The following is a 20,330-nucleotide window of genomic DNA, read 5'->3' as shown; positions in this document are numbered from 1 at the left end:
GGGTTCCGGCGGTGGAGTTGCAATTGTTATTCATCGCCGAATCAAACATCGTGCTCTTCCCCATCTTGAGACGAAAGTTATTGAAACTTTGGGAATTGAAGTTCAAACTGAACTTGGCATTTTATTTATTGCCGCAGCATATTTACCATTTCAATGCACACGCGAGCTCAAAAATTATTTTAAAGGTGATTTACAAAAACTCACCAGAAATCGTTCGAAATTTTTCATAATCGGCGATTTTAACGCTAAACATCGTTCATGGAATAATTCTCAAAGTAATTCCAATGGCAAAATTTTATTCAACGATTGTTCTTCAGGATACTATTCTATTTTGTCTCCGAATAGTCCTACATGCTTTTCTTCTGTAAGAAACCCTTCAACAATTGATTTGGTGCTTACAGATCAAAGTCATGTATGTAGTGATTTGATCACACATGCTGACTTTGATTCTGATCATCTTCCAATAACTTTTTCTTTATCACATGAATCAGTTTTAAACCCTATGAGCTCTGTTTTTAATTATAACAAGGCTAATTGGGAAAGATACAAAACTCATATTGAGAGAAATTTCAATAATGAGCTTGATTTGCAAAACGAAGTGAATATTGATTCCGCTTTGGAAGCATTAAAATGTGCAATTGTTGATGCCAGGAATTATTCTGTTCCAAAGGCTCAAATGAAATTTGATTCACCAATAATTGACGAAAATCTCCAACTTCTAATTCGTTTGAAAAATGTCCGCAGACGTCAATATCAACGTTCTCGTGACCCTGTTTTTAAAACTATTTATAAAGATTTACAGAAAGAGATTAAACATAGATTTACTCTTCTGAGAAATCAAAATTTTGAGACTAAAGTTGAAAAATTGAAACCATATTCAAAACCATGTTGGAAGCTGTCGAAGATTCTTAAGAAACCTTCAAAGCCTATTCCAGTTTTAAAAGATGGTGAACGTTTTCTTGTATCCAATGAACAAAAGGCTCAAAGACTTGCTCAGCAGTTTGAGAGTGTTCATAACTCAAATTTGAATTTTGTGAGTCCAATTGAAAATGAAGTCACACGTCAATTTGATTTAATTTCTTCCCAGAATTTTTTACCTGCAGAAATAATTGAAACTAACTTGAATGAGATTAAATCAATTATTAAAAATTTCAAAAATATGAAAGCACCTGGGGACGATGGAATCTTTAATATACTAATCAAACATCTCCCTGAGAGCACAATGGAATTTTTAGTAAAAATTTTCAATTGCTGCTTCAAAATTGCATATTTTCCCAAATTATGGAAAAATGCAAAAATTACTCCCATTTTAAAACCGGATAAGAACCCAGCTGAAGTTTCAAGTTATCGACCAATCAGTTTGCTTTCTTCAATAAGTAAACTGTTTGAGAGAATTATTCTTAACAGAATGATGTCACACATCAACGAAAATTCAATTTTTGCAAATGAACAGTTTGGATTTCGCCATGGGCATTCCACAACTCATCAATTGCTCAGAGTTACTAATATGATACGAGCTAACAAATCTGAAGGTTATTCCACTGGAGCTGCTCTTTTAGACATAGAAAAAGCATTCGACAGTGTTTGGCATAAAGGTTTGATTGCGAAATTGCAAACTTTTAATTTTCCAATTTTCCTAATCAAAATTTTAAAAAATTATCTTACTGATCGAACTCTGCAGGTTGTCTATCAGAATTCAAAATCTGATAGATTTCCTGTCAGAGCAGGTGTACCTCAAGGTTCAGTCTTGGGTCCAGTCCTGTACAACATATTCACTTCAGATCTTCCTGATTTGCCTCCAGGATGCACAAAGTCATTGTTCTGCGATGACACAAGCATTTCCGTAAAAGGAAAAAGTCTTCGTGTCATATGCAGTCGATTGCAGAAAAGTTTAGATATTTTTTCTTCCTACTTGCAAAAGTGGAAAATCTCTCCCAATGCTTCTAAAACTCAAATGATAATTTTTCCGCATAAGCCTAGGGCTTCTTTCCTCAAGCCAAACAATAATCACGTTGTTAAGATGAATGGGGTTATTTTAAGTTGGTCCGACAAGGTTAAGTACTTGGGACTAATTTATGATAAAAAACTTATTTTCAAAGAGCACATTGAGAGTATACAAGCCAAGTGCATCAAATATACGAGATGTTTATATCCTCTCATTAACAGGAATTCTAAACTTTGTTTAAAGAACAAACTTTTGATTTACAAACAAATTTTTAGACCAGCAATGCTTTATGCTGTACCGATCTGGTCAAGTTGCTGTTCAACAAGGAAGAAAACGCTTCAAAGGATTCAGAATAAAATTCTGAAAATGATTTTGAAGCGTCCTCCTTGGTTTGGTACACTCGAATTACATAGACTTACTGGTGTTGAACCATTAGAAGCTATGTCAAATAAAATTATTAACAATTTTCGACAAAAATCGTTGCAATCCTCAATTGCTACGATAAGCTCTCTTTATAGCCAATAAGTTAGCAATTAAGTTAGTTGTAAGTTTACTTCCCCTTTTCTGACAAGTAGGTTTAAATCCCTACGAATGATAAGTCCTAATTGCGAAAGCAAACAAATCCTAACAATTAAAGTTACAAATTTCTAACAGTGTTGAGAAGTCACCATTTGTGATTGGACACACATACTCATTATTTACTAATATTTATCATAAATACTTAAGCTACTAACAAATCCCCCCTTAAAAAAAAAAAAAAAAAAAGCAGTTTAAATAAAAAGTCTGTATGAATGTAAATTAATGTTGAAAAAATTTAGTGATAATAACGTAACGGCTCAATTTTTTTCTTTTTTTCTGGATGACATACGTTTTGGAAACAAACTATCACACGCGGCTAAAGGTCCCCTAGAAAGCCAAAAATACTATGTGTTTCAAATTGTACTTGAAACAAGTTGGTTCACACTTATAGTTGGATTCTATTTCCAAAATAAACTATACGTAGACAAATAGCAACAAAATGATGTATTTGAAGCCCTATTGTTGAAAATGTTTCATGATTCGATATAAGGTACAATTCGATATAAAGTACAACTTAAAAATCGAAATGTACCTTATATCGAAGTTAGCCTGTATTGTGTAAAAATGAGTAAAAAATTAAAAAAAACACTTTTCACTGAATACCAATAGAAAAATTCCTGAAAATATAATATTTCTTATATCATTGTCGTTAGGGTGGCAATGTTGAATTGGAAAAATTAGCAAGATATTACAAATCAAATTTACAAAATGTATCAAAAAACTACTCTGTGCAAAAAAAAATTATCTCAACCAAAATTAAGATTGTGTCTCGTGGAAAATGTTGAATGCTTTCATGTCATTTGCAAAATCACACATGGGAGGTACATGGAATTCGAGTATTTGAAAAATGTTTTTCATTCCAAGTGTCTTAAAAGTACATGGAACGGTGGAAACTGATGGAATATGTTTTATCTTATTTTGTTTGAAAAATCTACTCTCTAAGACACTTCTACTTGTTCTTTAGAATGTTGTACCAGACAATTTATTCGTTTTATTTACCACAATAATGTCCTTTGCCAACACTTGATTGAACACACAGTGCTCTGGCTTATATAATCGGACAAAAGACTATCGATGTTATTCAGTGATAATGAGAGTATAGGGATCTCAATCCGATACGTAACACAATTGACTCGTTGTTTCTAGGTTTGCGTCGTTTTGACAGTTCGACCATATATTTTCTGTCAAGTTTACATCATCAGAACGTGAACGTGCCCATTGGCTGAAACTTTGCATAAACGTTTTTATAGGCAGAAGATGCCATGTTGTGCTATTGGTTTAATATTTTGAAACATAACTCATTTTTGAAAAGCTATTGGAAAATGCTATTTCGGATAGGTATTGATGATTATAAATATTTTTTGAGCCAACACGGTTCGTTTGCGCGGTGTGACGTATTCGGCAAAGTTTTAGATAATAGTTTTGTTTTAAAAAAAAATATACACTCTAAAAACAAATTATTAATGTTTTGAAAAAAAAAAAAAAAAAAAAAAGAAAGTTATAAAAATAATTACCCAAAACAGCCCATTTAAAAAACTGATTTTTGTATAAAAACTACGAAAGTTTACCTGAACAACGAAACCGACTATGCAGAAATCAGAAAAAAGTTATAATTTTTTTTTAATTTAATTTTTTTTCATAGGGTACATTTTTTTTGGAAGAACAAAGTTATTATTTACAACTTTGCCAGATACACTATGCCAACCAAATAAACCGTTTTGACTGTAGAAATATTCTTGAATCCTCATAGAGTGCTCTATTGGAAATTAAAAATATGTCTACAGTCGAAACGGCATAGTGGCTTCGGAAAGTTGTAAATAATATTTTGTCCTTCCAAAAAAAAACCCTTTAAAAAAATTGAAAATATTATCTTATTTTCAAAAAATATTTTTTTTTTCAAAAAAAGATAACTTATTCTTCTTGATTTCTAAATGATCGGACTGGTTTCATTGTTTCGGTAATCTTTTGTAGGTTTTTAAAAAAAAATCAAGTTTTTAAAAAATAATCCCTTTTGAATAATTAAATCAATCATTAAAAATTAAATCAATTTTTAATTTTTCTCAAATTAAATAATCAAAAAATTTTTTAAAAGTACTTTTCTTTTGGAAAGACAGAAGGTGACACCAATTCTCGACGATTCATGCATTTTTAAGTCATTTGGCATCAAAAAACAAATTTTGAAAACCGAAATTTCACGTACCCCCTCCCTCCCCCCTCCCCTTGGGTGATTTTTCGGTTTTCAAAAAAGGCAAACTTCATTCGTTTTGCGCCAGGCCATTTTGAGTCCGATTGAGCTGAAATTTTGCACAGGGTGTTTTTTCGAGCAGGTGAATTTTGTATAGGGTTTTTTTTTTTGAAATTCGAGATGACCATTTTGGCTGGCACCCTAACCAACACAAGCTGGGGCGATCCTAACGCTGTTATTCTGCGTTGTTTTCTTTTTGCTGACGAATTATTTAGAGAGTTGCAGAATGCGCAAGATTGTAGTTATCCCAGAACTGTAGTAACTGGAAGATTTTTTATTAGATTTAGATTCAATTGATTTTAAGAAGGAGTTTTACATTACAACGGAATTTTCAATATGAATTTAGTACGTATGAATTTTCTACAGTGTTGTTAATAAATATGCATACAGAAAGCTTTATTTTTATAAAACTAGGAAAAAATAATTAGCGGAATCATGAAGAAAATTATAAACTGTATTTTCCATTCAACAATGTAGCACGCAGATGTTGTTTTGACGTAGCACTACGTTTTATTGCGGTTTTGAAAGCAGACAACTCAATTTTCCTCGTGTCGGATGTAAGCTAATAGCGAGTTTAACACAATAGTATATTCTAAGGGATAACAAAATTCTGTTTTGTTTTCGAAATGCTGTTGTGAAGTTGAGTTAATAAGTCTTTCTTGAAGCGGAATGGCTTTTATTAGGACCACCGTATGTATGATGAAACTCAGGCTTAGCCCTAGGACTTAGAAAAAATGAATGATTATAGCTTTTTAACCACTCCTGTGAATTTTGGTGCCCCTAGCAGAGACATATTTGCAGAGATTTAAATGAGTTGCAGCTAACGTAGAAGCGACAAAGCCGGCGAACAGTTATTCTTTAAAACGCACTTTAAAATGTACTAGGTTCTATGCGATACGCCTAAAATATTTTTTTCGAGAACTTTTTCTAGGTTCAGCCGTGATCCAACTAATTAAACATTAATTTCAAATATCTTTTTCACTTCTCTCGGATGTTAGGCTTTGACTTAAACTCGATAATAAAAGCTTTAAAAAGTAATCATAAATTTTCAGCTGCTACATGTTCTGGAAAACCAGAGAAAAGTTCTTAAGTTACTGGAACTTTAATTTAAATATTGAACGCTGTTGTTGGATTAGTGGACTAATTTGTTGAAACCTTAGAACGGTTAGAGCAAGGCGAAAAAAGGTTAAACATTCTCCCTAGGCAGGCTTCGGAAAATGACTGCGGTGCGACACAATACTGACGATTGTTCTTTATTGCTCTAACAGCCTCATGAATAAGCTATTCGTAAGAGCTCACATACAGCTAAAGCTTTTTCAGACAACGAAGCTGCCTTATTTTGCACACGATAGCTCATTCTTGCGCATGTATTGTTCGTTCGGACATGACAGCCTAGTTCGAACATTTTGAGGATGTTCTGTTGGTTTAGCCTGCGTTGTTGACAGCCTACTTTTCGGCTGCGACTGTCCCCGCTGATGTTGGGCTCGCACTCCTTCGTTTCTCTTTTTTCTCAGGCCGATGCCATAATGAATACGAAGCAAACCGTTTAACATATTTTCCCATTGGTGAGAAAAAACTTGTTTCGCACCGTCTCGCTTTCATTATAGCATCGGCCTTACTCTCGTGAATCATAATCACCTGACAGCCCGCTCGGATTTGTGTCGCAGGCTGTCGTACTGTAAAGGCTGTGATTAGCGACAGCTTGGAAGAAACAACAGATATAAGGAGATGAAAAATAACAGTCCATTTGGTATTGCATGTGTGCGCTGTCGTCAGTGGCTGTCGGACTGTGTACTGAATGTATGGAGAGCAGGGAGAGGTAAAACTGTCCTTTTCATAAGACTGTCCTTGGGACTTGATTTTTCTATGTTTGAAAATTAGAAAAGTTAAGTTTTCTCGGCGATTCTGTGAAATTCGCAAAAAAGAACGAATCAGCAATCCAATACTCAGGAAACCATTCCGGATTTCTTTCAATCATGATTTCGCTGGCATCCTTCTTGAATTTTTTTCTTTGATTTCATTTGATCTGAGCTGAGCTTAGCTCGATTCGCCTTTCGTTCACACATTCACTTAGGAACTCAATATAATTTATCTCACGTTGAACATTGAAGTTATCTTGTTTGATGTATGTATACTTTGAACGGTAGTGTGACAATGGGGTTGACGGAAATGGACCTGTGAAACGAAATATTTACAAATAAATTTATAAGTTCGTTTACACTTTTCGTAATGAAATTACTAACGTTAAGAGTAAGAAAATATGAACAAATTTAATATCAGGGTTTTGTACCAGTACCATCTAACGTTCTATGAAATACAGAATAATAGGTATAAATAATTCAGCCGAGAAAAACTATCACATCGCTGGGTAGCTATAAAACTTACAAATTGGTGTATTATCCAGACAAGAAGATGACTCTTCAATTATGAATAAATCCTAGTACGTGGGAAGCATTGAGTGAAACTAACAGTGGATTATATCTGCCCCGCTTTCGCGGTAATAAATTCATCACTCTTCACTGTCATTGTTGGACAGTGAAGTAACTGAACTAACAGTATGACGGAAAAGTGTGATATTTTAGACATAGATCCACTGTTCTTAGAAAATATGTGTAGTTAATTTAATTAACGTCATTCAAAATTATTGTTTAAAATCCATGCAAATCATTCTTCACATCTCAAAGATAGAAATATCATCTTGCCCAGCATTTGCCGCATATGTTGCTCGGTTCGCCGGAAGCCGTTTTACTGAAATTAAATCAACCGCAAAGCTGTTTTCATCACGCGGTAACCTACTTTCAACATTTCACGCGCCTGAACGAAGCAGGATAAATGTATCTATTCTGTACCGTTCTACCAGCGGTAGTGTAAAGCAGTATAGTTTCCTTCGACGTTGAACGCACTCTATTGTATGTTAAGCTTCATGGAAACTTTATTTCCTCGAAAGCTGCGCCAACACACGCTCATACAGATACCAGGAAAAAAAGCACTTATCACGTTTTTGTCATTAATATCTCCCGCAACCAGCTCCAAGCAGTCACGAGTCAGCTCAGGACTTTAATTTTCTCTCTCTCGGGTGAAATGTATCCGGCGGGGTTTCGGAAAAGTTGAAAGCAGGATTCATCTTTGAAGGGCTTTGTACGGACAACAGATTGGGTGTGCGAGTGTGTGGTGTGCTATGCAGGAGAAATTGCGTTTTTCCTTTTCGTTTTTCCCATCATTCTATTGGATATTGCACAGCAGCGTGTTCTAGTTTTACATTCTCAGCTTTTCTGTGAAGCTAACTTTTGTTATTTTCTCTTATCTTCATTTCTAGCTCACTATGCAGCTCCCGCCGTCGGTAAGTAAAGTTTAGTTGAAAAGTTATGTGTAACTTTTTGTTGAACGGAGATTTGTTATTTTTGAGCACGGCACTTATTGTCCCCTTTTAAAACTGTAGTTGATTGCAGATGAATAATTGTTCGTTTTTTTCTTCAGCTGCAGCTGTCCACTATGGAGCTCCAGCTGCCGCATATCCTGCCTACGGACACGCTCTGGCCGCACCGGTTGTTAAAGCTGCTTACCCAGCCTATGGACACGCTCTGGCCGCTCCGCTAGGCTATAGGTATGAACAACATAAACCACCACCAGCTCGAGGCACCATCAGACAATGTATAAATTAAAACTTCTCCTCGTCCTTTTCAGAGCCCCTATCGCTGCTGCCCCGTTAGCTCATCCTGGTGCTGTTGTGTCCTTCCACGGTCTTGGAGCACAGTATGCCTGGTAATCAGCTACTGGATGTTGGACTTGGTCAGTTCGTACCTAAAATCGATATTTACGATGAATCGCCCTTCTCACCGGCTTTACTCTACCGAATCTACGAATCTACACCGGCATCGATTTACTAGAAGTTAAGGTCACGGCAGTCAAGGAAGAATGTATCCGTTTGTGTTTCTAGTATAGCAAGCGTAGCTTTAATTTTGCAGCACCTGGAATAACTGCAAGAACTGAGATTTTATCATTAAATACGTAGCTTTTCCCTACTTCTATAAGCCCTCGGAATGATTTGTTTCCGGCAGCAAGGAGGACCCTAAGATCCAGTCACTCCTTTTCTTCTTTAACTCCACCACTATCCCGTGTAAAAAGTCTATACTTTAGAGAAGAATTGCAAAGACCCGTCGAAAGAATAAACCAATGACAAGAAAAAATGTGAATAAAAAAGTCCGCAAGAGAAAGACCAATAAATTTTATTCCATTCCATTCCAACCGGGTAACACAGTTTCCGTTAGCACATTCTTGGGTGAAGTAGTAGCACTGCAGGTTACTACTCTCGGACTCAAAGTGTATACAGAAATATGCCCTTTTCTCAACTTTCACTTTGGAGCAATTTCATGCCAGTTTAACCAGCCGTTGCCTGCACCCGGTCAGATTTTGTTGTAACTTCGTTCGCCTAACTGACTGGCGAATTTACGTAAAATCTCTCATTATTCAGTTACCCAATTATCCTTTTATCGCGTCTGTTTTCATTACTGGAACCCGACTGTTGATTGAAAGGTAAAAGTAACAAAAACTTTTGAGTGAAGTAATTTTCAAGTAAACATTTCTTGATTCTTTCCATTGAACCAATTCTGACACCGGAGGTTCGGTTGTGTTTACATAAAAGAACGAATCAATCAGAGAGTGAAATTCAATTTCGTTTTCGTTGAATGCAGTCTGCTGTAGTTAGGTCGAAATTTAAAAAGTAATATTATGTGTTCGTTTTGAAAACTTTTCAAGCTATTTTCGCTTGGGGAAATACCCAAGTTAGTATTCCCTATGACCATGAAACGTCTCTTCGATTGTTTGCCTCGCCGAGCATCATTAAATTATTGTGTCAACCTCCTTTCTTAGCGTTAGTTTGTGGTGGTAGCTTAGATCAGCGCTTTTCTTCGTACCGAAAACCGCATCATAAATCTTCTATCCGACGAAGGGCTCGAAAACCGGAAGCAAACTCTCGCTGTGCCAGGCTAATCGACCGTGGGACAACGGTTTGCTTGTGCAAACGTAAAATTCGTGCAACAGGAGGACCGATAAATTTACCCGATGCTCAAAAAGTATTCGACCCTTCTCTCTGCACCGTAAGACGAAGTCGCGGCAAAGTTAATGGCACGGAAGATGTTGTCTTTGTGACAGTTTAATCAATTTTAAAATACTTACTGGACGAAAGAGATGTTGAATCTCAGCCAAGATAATTGAAAAAAATATTACTTATCTTAATACACAATTAAATTTGAGAAAGAACTGAGCTTAATTTCCGTCATCCTCAGTGATAAAAGTTATGTATAAAATGTCGTTTAACAGCGCAAATGATTGCAATCAAAACATTGTTGCCGTTCCATTCTGATTTCCAGATTTTTCCTGTTCCATTTTTCCCAGTAGCAGGATGCCTAAGGGAGCAATTAATGCAACATAATATGTGTTTATTTGGATGCTGAAAAAAATGTAGGTGTAGCTTTTGGAGCAAAAAGTAAATCCATCCAACCAATCCATAATTCGACATAATAAAGTAGGTATGCCAAGGTTTTTTCTGCAGCCTACACAGTTCGTGAACTTTGGTGTGCAAAAAAATATCTGTCCGACATCCTGACGAACGGGTCGATGCTTACCAAAACAGTGCAGATATTATTTATCTTCTGTCGAACATTTGTTCTCTATCTGCAAACAAGATTGAAGTACTGTCGGAGTATGTATGTGTGTGTATTTGTGCATTTATGCAAACATTTTTCTCGACAGTTCGCAAAATGTAGGCATTTCGTTGCTTAAGAATATTATTTTGAATCATTTTTTGAGTGAACTCTTATTTTGTTAGACACTACCAAAATAATTTACACCAAAAACTAAGTTTTTAGCGTCCGCAGACATAACCTCTAACATATAAAATATTGTAGAAGTAGCTTGAAGCAAGGAAATGGGTAAAAAATTGAGAGATTGAAAAAAAGAGAACAGCCTCAAGCGTCTTTTGCCGAAGACTTTCGTGCAAGTAAAATTCGTGCGTTTTAATGAAGATTTTTTTTATTGTGATACTGATGGTATACTTGTATGTAAAAAATACCTTGAACAAGTTGAGCCAAACTATTCATCTCGGATTAAATATTCTGCTCTTCTTTATTGTTTTGCTTGTTCAGATTTTATTTGTTTTTTTTTTCATACAACACTCGCGAGAACAGTTATTCGGTTCCGCCTTGTTCACCATGGAATTGGATGAAATTGATAACTTTCTACAATACTTTCAAAATAATTCGATACATGTTGTTTTTTTTTTGAAGCAATATTTATTTAAAATGAGTGCTGGTGAGTACTCGGGAAGTTGGGTGAAATTTCTATCGTTTAATTGTTTAAGAAACAAATCCGAGGATGCTCAAAGTTTCTATGAGACATCTGGGTGAAATTGGTATGGTTAATGATGATTCTTTTCACTGAAAATTATCAATTACAGATCTTTGGAAAAGAACACACCGACACTTGTGGTTAAAACTTTTTATTATGGCAGATGAGATGGAATTTATGAATCTTACTTTCGTTTGGTAATCGTTCGGCCGACTTCAATTCGTTTGTTGCGGAAGTTAAAATTTAGCTCAGGTTTTCAAGTTTTTGTAATTTTCGGATAAACTATTAGTATTACATCGATTGTATGGTACGATCATTGTTGAAATTTATTAATTAAATTAATGTACATATAATTTACCCTGAATTTAGTTTTGAGCGTATTGAAACTTGTTCAATCAAATTTGATTGAGTTTAGGCGAAGTTAGGGAAATTAAGGAAAATGTGTAAAATTATCCCGGGGATTCAAGGGTTATCTTTAACAGGTACCTGATTTTCGTAAAAGTTGTATTTGAGGACAACTAAATACCAAACATATAGTGTTGTAAAATCAGTATCATTTGTTTTAAAAAATTGACTCTTTTCGGAAGATGATAAAAACACTAAGACAGATAATTTGACAAATTTCCCATGGAAGGTAATTATTCTAGCTTACTTGCAAAAAACTCTACGTCTTCATTAGCGGTCTCCCGGCAGTTAACTAGAGATTCGCCATGGCGGACGAAGACATGCGTGTAGTTATGTTTTCAAGTTCTTTTCTAGTTTTATTTATCAATTTCTCCTCAGTTTTCGTGACAAAATTGATGGAGTAGTTTGTGGAGTAGTAGTAGTAGTCACGCCTCAGGTTTGTTTAAAAATTCTCGATGGAACGCAGCTTGGGGACTTTGAGCGAGTTCGCCGACTTGGGCACCGTAACGATATTCAGCCGCTCTATCTCCTCCAACGATTGCACATAGGAGTACCTAGAACAAAAACTCGGCCAAAATAATTTTAATGAGTTTTCAGACAGCAAATGTGTCTTAAATTGGTTTTATCTCTATTAAGCTTTATATTTAGACATGAAAACTTATTGTTAACAAGTTTTCGTTACGTTGAATCACCTAGCAGTAATATATCAACTTTCATCTGCTATTACTCTGAAATTCGGAAAAAGTACAAATATGGTAAGAGCTTGTTCTGGTGAATACTTTTTTGCCGATAATAGATTCTGATTCTTTTAAAGCGTCATTTAAATCGCTCGCTTTAAAAGGATCGTCTGATATGGATATGGGTCATTCCATACGAAGTGACCACGAAAAAGCACAAACTTGGACACGACCATCACAGATTTTGCTCAAAGTTGGGAGAATTATTCATCTACTGTCACTTTGGAAAAATCCCAAATTTGGTGTCGATTGGAATACCCCCCGCTCTGTGGGACCCCTCTGTTTATTGCAAAGTCAAGCATTTTTTGTTCAAAATCTCTTTTTTTTTCTTACAATTCATAGACGTAAGATGTCCGAAAAATACTCATAGATGATTTTTGAAGAAAATAAACCAAGGAATCCAGAAAAAATATTATTTTTGACCAAAAGTGTTGCCAGACAGATTATTTTTGTATTTTTAAACTAAATTTACATTTTTCGGCAAATGCAGCCATTTTTATTTTAAATTTGATAATCTCATCGTGTTCCTTGAAAAATTTTACATACGAAACAACTATCATTCCGAGGTAATATGAGCCAATCTCGAGATATAGCATTTTTATGAAAATAGTTCTGAATTTCCTAATTAATTTTTCGTAAAAATGTTATATCTCAAGATTGGCTCATATCACCACGGGGTGGTAAGTGCTTCTTACGTAAAATTTTCCGAGAAATACGATGAAACCACTTGGCTTCTTGGACGACATGAATGTGGAGCTTCCGATCAACATTACAATTTTATGGTAAAGCTATACCAATTTTGTCATATTTCGAAACTGTAAATTTTATTTAAACTAACTTTTGAGGCCGCTTCGTTGATATTTTAAGGTTGAGTACTTCTTGAAGGACACTTGGTTTTTTTTTTGTAAGATTTGGACTACTCGATTATTGTTTTGGTCTTTTGTGGTAACATTTGAGGGGTTTTTCAAGTTTTTTTCCTGAAACAGAAACTTTTTATAACTTGAATGTTCGTAGCACTGCGCAATCAACCCAAATAGGGTATTTCTCGGCAAGTTATCACACAATCTGAAAAAACTAATCAAATTTTTACAATCGAAACCATGATAAGGCAGATTTTCTTTCTGGTACTTATTCAGAAACACATAACCTTTCCAATGGTGGATGGATTTTTGCTGGGACTTGCTGGGAACTCAAACAAAAATCATTTTTTGTAAAAAAATTGTTAATCACAAGAAACTGAAAAACACGTGTATGGCAAGTCCTTGTTTTGAAGAAGTTTTTTCAACGTGTTCAACACATTTCCGACATAAATTTACTTAAAATACTTTTGTTTTTACCGCCCATTTTAAATTTACGTTCAAGATTCACTTTAAAGTTATAATAACAAGAGTGGAATTTTATATTTTTCGTAAAACAATTTGCGACTTATTCATGGGCTATAACTAATACCAAGGTTATGATAGTTACTGTCGTTAGTAAACAACTCAGATAATTTCAAGCTGGCTTGCATACAATGTAGTAAGTATCAGAGAGTGCAAAAAGGATCAATAGCACGAGGAACACTTAATTTTTTTTCGTGTTTTGGCCAGGTTTTTGACTGAAATACTCCTATGTGCGAAGAGTGATTTCTTGTTTTGTTCATTGATGAGAATTAAATTAAATTGATAAAGAAAATTTGAAACCCGTAAATCACTGCGACCAGTTTTTAATAAAACTTTAGATTTTAATAAAACTCTTTCAGCGTAATTTGGGTCGTGGCCACGATTTCACACAAAAAAATATCTTTGAGATTAATTACGTAGACATTCAAATGCGCTAAAACTAACTTATTTGTAGTCGTATTAAACTGATTATAGATTATTCTATCATTTCCTTCCAGTTTAGTTCGGTCTTTCAAAGAAAACTTCCGAGAGGCCAAATAAAGTTCTAGTTGAATAATCAAAATTCTTACTTGGAATCCTACTCTCTAATCAATGGTGATACTAACTTCAAATAGGTTTGTTATGCCAATCAAATTAATAAAATTAATAAACTTTATTTGAAAACTCATTTTTGCTAAGAAATTTTTTCCATTCCCGGCTCCCGGGAATTCCCGGGAAATGAAATTTTTCATTCCCGTTTTCCGGGAAATCAATTCCCGGGAATATTGCAAACCCTAATCTTAACCATCACTGGGTAGTGGTCCCAATCGATGTAAGCGCCTCGATGTGCTCTGGCGTCAATAAAATCTGAAAAGTGCCGACCATTTATCAAAACGTGGTCGATTTGTGTTTTTGTTTTGTTTGGTGATCTCTAGGTGAATTTAGGCGAAGGCTATGCTGGAAGAAGGTCCTACGTATGGTCATGTTTTTGGAGGTGTCAAAGTTGATTAGTCTGAGGCCATTTTCATTCGTCAGATGGTGTGCACTGAAACGTCTAATCACCGGTCTAAACATGTCCTCCCAGCCAACCTGAGCGTTGAGTCCCCGATGATGATCTTGATATCATGTTTTGGGCAGCGTCGTCTTCATTCTTAAACTGCGCGTAAAATTCGTCTTTGTCATCATCGGCACTTCCGAGGGTTGGACTATGCTCGGTAATTATACTAATGTTGGAGAAACGGCCTTTAATCCTTAACTTGCAAATTCTGGGACTAATTGGTCATCATCCGATTACCCGCTTCTGCATCTCACCCATTACTATAAAAGATGTCGATCTCAAGAATATTCCTTCCGAGCCCGCCCTTGTCAGCATGTGACCAGCAATCCCACCGGGGTTGGTTACCCGGTCTTTCCACTAGTTAATCACATGGTACCACGAGAAGGTAGGGGTTCGGTAGCTGGACGACTGAGGTTCACTAGTGCGCCTTTGGTTCAGTCATTAACCAACCAAAAGCTGCGAGTGCTGTGGAGAAAATGACTCGTCGATTATTTTTTAAGAAGGCCAAACAGAAATTTGAGACAGTTTTAGATCTTGTGCATAGTGACCTGTGTAGACCAATGAACACAAAGACCTAGATAATTGTTGGTATGATTGATGACTACAGTCGTTTTTCGTGAACGTACATCGTACAGGCGATGAGTGCTGTTGGATGTGAAGCTAGGTTACTGGGACTAGGCTAAAGCTGTAAGGACGAGAAATTGAGACGGCCAAAGGGGACAGACCATATCAACCAGTGCGTTAGCGTTTGTGCACATCTGAAAGAAGTAAAGTTACAGACCAAAGCGAACAAGGTGACGTTTGTTTGCTTGAAGAATAACAAAATAGTGATCAGCCGGAATGTTCGTTTCCTGCAGCAGGTGAAGTTCCGACCTACCAACTGATACGAAGTCAATGGGGTGCCACTGGTCCTAAAGGTCCGTGACACAAGTCGCCAGATGAGTCCGCCAGATGGAAATGAAAACTAAATGCTTCACTTTTCACCATTTCGCCGTCATCATCAAATTACCAGTATACAAATTAGTTCGACTTTCGTTCACGCGCAGCGACAATCGTGTCCGCTGCATACTGCAAGAGTCGAGTATCTTGTTCTAGTTATCTTTGGTTAAAGTCAACAGGCCGGACATGTCTTAAGGATAAAAAAAAACGATAGACCAAGAATGTTAAAATGTACGCAAAAAATTATTTAAGGTGCTATAAGATGGTCAAAACAAAGTTTGAATTGATAGAAAGCGTTACTCTGAGCACGTGAACGAGATGCAGCTAGCTAGTCGCCGCCAGGAGACACACTCGAAAGAATGATTGGAAATTCAATTACTAATTACTGAGATTCACCGCATTTTACCTCCACGGTATGGCCTTCAGATCGATGCTGTCTATACAGATCTAATAGTTGCTTTTGATCGTGTTGATGGTTCGACAAGCTTGGAACTGTAACTGAAATAGTAAAATGGCTAGATTCTACGTCATCGTTTAATCACTGTTAAGTTGAGCAATTGTCAATTCACGTGATTTATCAACAGCTCCATGAAATCATTCTTGGCCGCTACTTTTTTTGTTATTCGTCAATGATGTTACAAAAGTTCTTCCACCTGGCACACTTTGGTTGTATGCGGATAAAATAAAAATTTTCAAGCTAATCGAGACTCTTGAAGATTGCTGCAGGCTTCAATCGATAATTGTCTTCTTCAGTGTCTTTTCCCACCGCAACTAGGGGAACTGCTCCATTATTCATCTCATTAAGCCGACGTTCGAGGAAAATGTGCGTATTATACACCAATTTTCCACGAAATAATTGAAAACAAATACGAAATAGGCTTGCCTGCCTTTAGGGGATCGACCGGCTACTAATATATAGTAAAGTTGGCGAAATTTACCCTATATTTTGTTAAATATTGAAATTTTCACGACGCTCTCATGTTCATCTCACCACTCAAATGATTGCTCCAAAATTCATCTCTTAACGCTCCAATATTCATACTACTATTCTACAGCTGCAAGAGATTCTCACTAATACTACTGTGTTCGGCGAAACGTCAGAACAATAAGCAAAGACAGTGGGCCGGGATAATAGTTTTTCGGAAAGAATACTTGAAAAGATAACGTGAAATCTAAAAAGCAATTTACTTCTTATGGGTGGTTAATGGCTTGTGCTATTGAGCCTTTCGATAAATACCGAAACATAAGCAGAGATGGTTGGATCCATCATTTAATATCTGTTTAGCTTTTTTACGCGGGTTTCTGCGCATAAAAGCAGCAACTCGTGCGATCAATGCGTGGCGAGTAATCGGAAAACCCCTTCTCTCCATGGTTTCAAGCCATTCTACGATCACCGATTCCTCATCCGAAGTCACAATCTACGTTCTTTATTTTTGAATTTTTTCTCTAATCTGTATCGGAGCGTTGCCCTTGGTATTAAATGATATTTCTCTACGTGGTACATTGATACTAAACCCGCTTGAACTTTCTTTAAAATTTTTTGCAAAAATTGTTCCGTGTACGGTGACGTTCGCTTTCGGAAGAACGATTTGTAGACTTTATTTTGCAATCCACTGCTCAGATTCTTGGGAACGATGCTAGAATATTTGAATTCGTAAAATTAACTTGGTTTTTACAAATATAGGTGGGTAATTCTACTTTGTCAAATCTCCAGTAGAAAGCTGGAACGGAGCAGTCTTCAGATCTTTGTTCTTCACGATTTCACGGTCATTTTCCTGTACTTCCAGTTTGGTTTCCTGACATCTTTGAAGTAAAACTGAAAAATTATTATCGTTCATTTTATTTAAAAAACGCGAGAATATTCTTTATAACTTACTTACTTACAATGCTTGCATAGGTCTAACAGCTCTCAAACACTTTGTTTATATTTTAATAGTTGCAGTGGTGGGCACCATTCCGCTAATTCGCTAAAACGCTAATTAGCGACGCTAATTTTCTGTTAGCGGTTTAGCGGTTTCGCTAATTTTTGAGCTGATTAGCGAACTGTTAGCGTCGCTAGAATTTTGACCTTCGAAACGCTAATCGCTAATTCGCTAAATTTGTAGAGAAGTGACAAAAAAATATTTACAAAATTTGTGAGTTGCTGATGGCGTACATAAATTGATTCGAACGATGAACGCACTTTACGGCGAAAATTACTTTTTAACGTATGTTTTATTCAAATAACGTTAATTTGTCTCAACTGTCTAGTGTTTCTCTCTTTACGACATAAGTGCAAGTCAGTCTTTTTACCATAGAATGGGGTTCCATTTAGCGTACAAGCCACTAGAGCATCCTGAAATTATGGTAACTTCTTCGATTCAAATAATAATTGTGTTGTTATGCGAAAAAAAATTTAGAGTAGATTTTTTTTACATACGAGCAAAACCAATTTTGCTGCTCCTTGTTTTTAATTAAATCCTCAAGCACATACTAACAGACGTAATATTGGAACCTAGCTTCATTGTCACGAAAAAAAACCATCATTTCAAATTTCTACTGAAGCGATGCGCTACCGGCTTGATTACTCCGCTTTGTCATCTTTCCCACCACTCACTCTCTACAGGCAACTTTCAATCTGCATGGAAGTTCGCGTATATGTTTCCGGTTTACAAAAAAGGTGACAAGAGAAACGTCGATGATTACCGCGGAATCTCCGCCGGGAATTCAGTCTCAAAACTGTTCGAGTTGGTCGTGATGGAACCGATTTTTTATCATTGTAAGTCTCTTATCTCTGATACGCAGAATGGATTCAAGCCAAAGCGTTCAACAACAACGAATCTTCTAACGTTCACCTCATTTTCAATGGATATTATATCTGAAGGGCACCAAACCGATGCTATATACACTGATTTGTCAGCAGCCTTCGATAAAATTAATCACAACATTACCATTGAAAAACTCTACCGAATGGGATTTGGCGGAAACATTTTACGCTGGCTTCAATCGTATCTTGCGTATCGCCACATTATGGTAAAAATTGGAGACAACAGATCGCAAGAATTTCATGCTTCTTCCGGAATCCCACAAGGTAGTCACCTCGGGCCTTCAATCTTCATCCTCTACTTCAACGATGTGAACTGCATTCTCAGTCGCCCCAGAATATTATTGCCGACGACATGAAAATTTACGCCAAAGTGCTGATAGCATATCTGCTATACCGTTGCCGCAGCCTCGCGAAATTTGGGAATGATAATGAGAATGGCCAAGAATTTCAGGGACGTGTATTGCAAAAGTCTATATTGCTCATTAGTTCGCTCGACGCTAGAATACTGTTCGGAAGTGTCGAGCCCTCATTACTTTAATGGTGCCAACAGAATCGAAGCAATTCAGCGGAGATTTGTACGTTTTGCTCTTCGACATCTACCTTGGAACGATCCTCACCAGCTCCCCAGTTATGAAAATCGCGCGCAGCTCATCGGCCTTGACTCTTTGAAAGTAAGACGTGATCTTTCATGAGCTATGTTAATTGCTGATACCCTGATGGCGAGAACCGACTGTGCTGTAAAACTGGGCAATATCAATCTAATAATTAATTCCAGAGTCGTTCGGAATAACCTTTTCCCGCGCGAATTCCTTTCGTCATACAAATTATGAGGCAAACGGAGCTCTTATTGGCTTCAGCGCGTTTTCAATAGTGTATCTTCCGTTTTCGACTACCATCTACCTCGCTCTAGTATTAGGAGTAATTTTTTAAATATATATAGAGTCTGTTGATGTTGAACGAATAAATAAATAAAATTTACAGTTAAACCACAGTCATTGCGTGACAGCGTCGTCTAGGAAGCTGTCATGCAGTCTGATATATTTTTGTGGTTCTCAGTTTGACACATGCACGTACACTAGCACTGTTTTTTTACGGAAACTACTGTTATCTCCCAAACGAAGAATTGATTCAGAACTTGCTAGAAATGTCTGTTGGTCTGTGTCTCAAGTTTGATCGTACTGCAAACTTCGAACCTCTCATTATAAAGAGCATTCAAAAGTAATTATTTTCGTTTGTTATTATGAGCTATAAATATGGCCACATGACAATCTACGTGTTAAAAAGTTAGCGATTAGCGATTAGCGAAAGTTCCGCTAATATGGGTTTAGCGTTTAGCGTTTAGCGATTATCGAGCTAAATATTCCAGCTAGCGAATTATCGATTAGCGTCGCTAAATTTTCAGTTAGCGGTGCCCACCACTGCATAGTTGTAACCAAGGTTACCGTTACCGATACGCGCCGGTGTCCGTATACGTTATCGTACCATTATTGCAGTGCTGTCGAATGCAATAATATTTGTTTGCTCATCATAACAAAAAGATTTGATTTTGATGTATACTCTTAAGCAATCATCAGCATTATTCGCAAAGATAGCGTGAGTTATTTATAAGAATGAAGAAATTATATACAGCGTCTTAAAAGATACCAAATTGTGCCAATAAAGCCGAGTAAATTCCGAATTTTCAACATGATTTTTTGTGTGGATAAAAACGGATTTGGGAACTTTTGATTATTTTCAACGCAGTACAAACAGATGAGAATATATACAATTGGAATTTAAAATTTGTAAAATTTCATCTCATATATTTCTACTATTAAAAGTGATTTTTCGAAAGTTTGAGATGTGGATTTCAAAGATTAAAGTATTCGTAGTGTGGTGAGAGGAATTGTTGAGTAATTGATGTGAAAAGTG

The 20,330-nt window shown here is 36.3% G+C and overlaps 1 protein-coding gene across 4 annotated transcripts in view; it reads left to right on the top strand.

The window, feature by feature from the left end:
• The window catches only part of LOC129718314 (cuticle protein 21.3), a 37,463-nt gene extending 28,455 nt beyond the window's left edge, over nucleotides 1–9,008 (top strand). For all 4 annotated transcript variants that reach the window (XM_055668966.1, XM_055668965.1, XM_055668964.1 and 1 more), the window contains 3 exons: nucleotides 8,086–8,109; nucleotides 8,247–8,373; nucleotides 8,454–9,008. In XM_055668966.1, the coding sequence (XP_055524941.1) occupies nucleotides 8,086–8,109; nucleotides 8,247–8,373; nucleotides 8,454–8,535 (233 nt within the window). In that variant the 3' untranslated portion in view covers nucleotides 8,536–9,008. The remainder of the gene's footprint in view (nucleotides 1–8,085; nucleotides 8,110–8,246; nucleotides 8,374–8,453) is intronic.
• The last annotated feature ends 11,322 nt before the right edge of the window (nucleotides 9,009–20,330 follow it).

Source organism: Wyeomyia smithii, chromosome 1, assembly GCF_029784165.1.
Source record: "Wyeomyia smithii strain HCP4-BCI-WySm-NY-G18 chromosome 1, ASM2978416v1, whole genome shotgun sequence".
Taxonomy (NCBI): domain Eukaryota; kingdom Metazoa; phylum Arthropoda; class Insecta; order Diptera; family Culicidae; genus Wyeomyia; species Wyeomyia smithii.
This window is presented reverse-complemented; position numbering and strand designations above follow the sequence as displayed.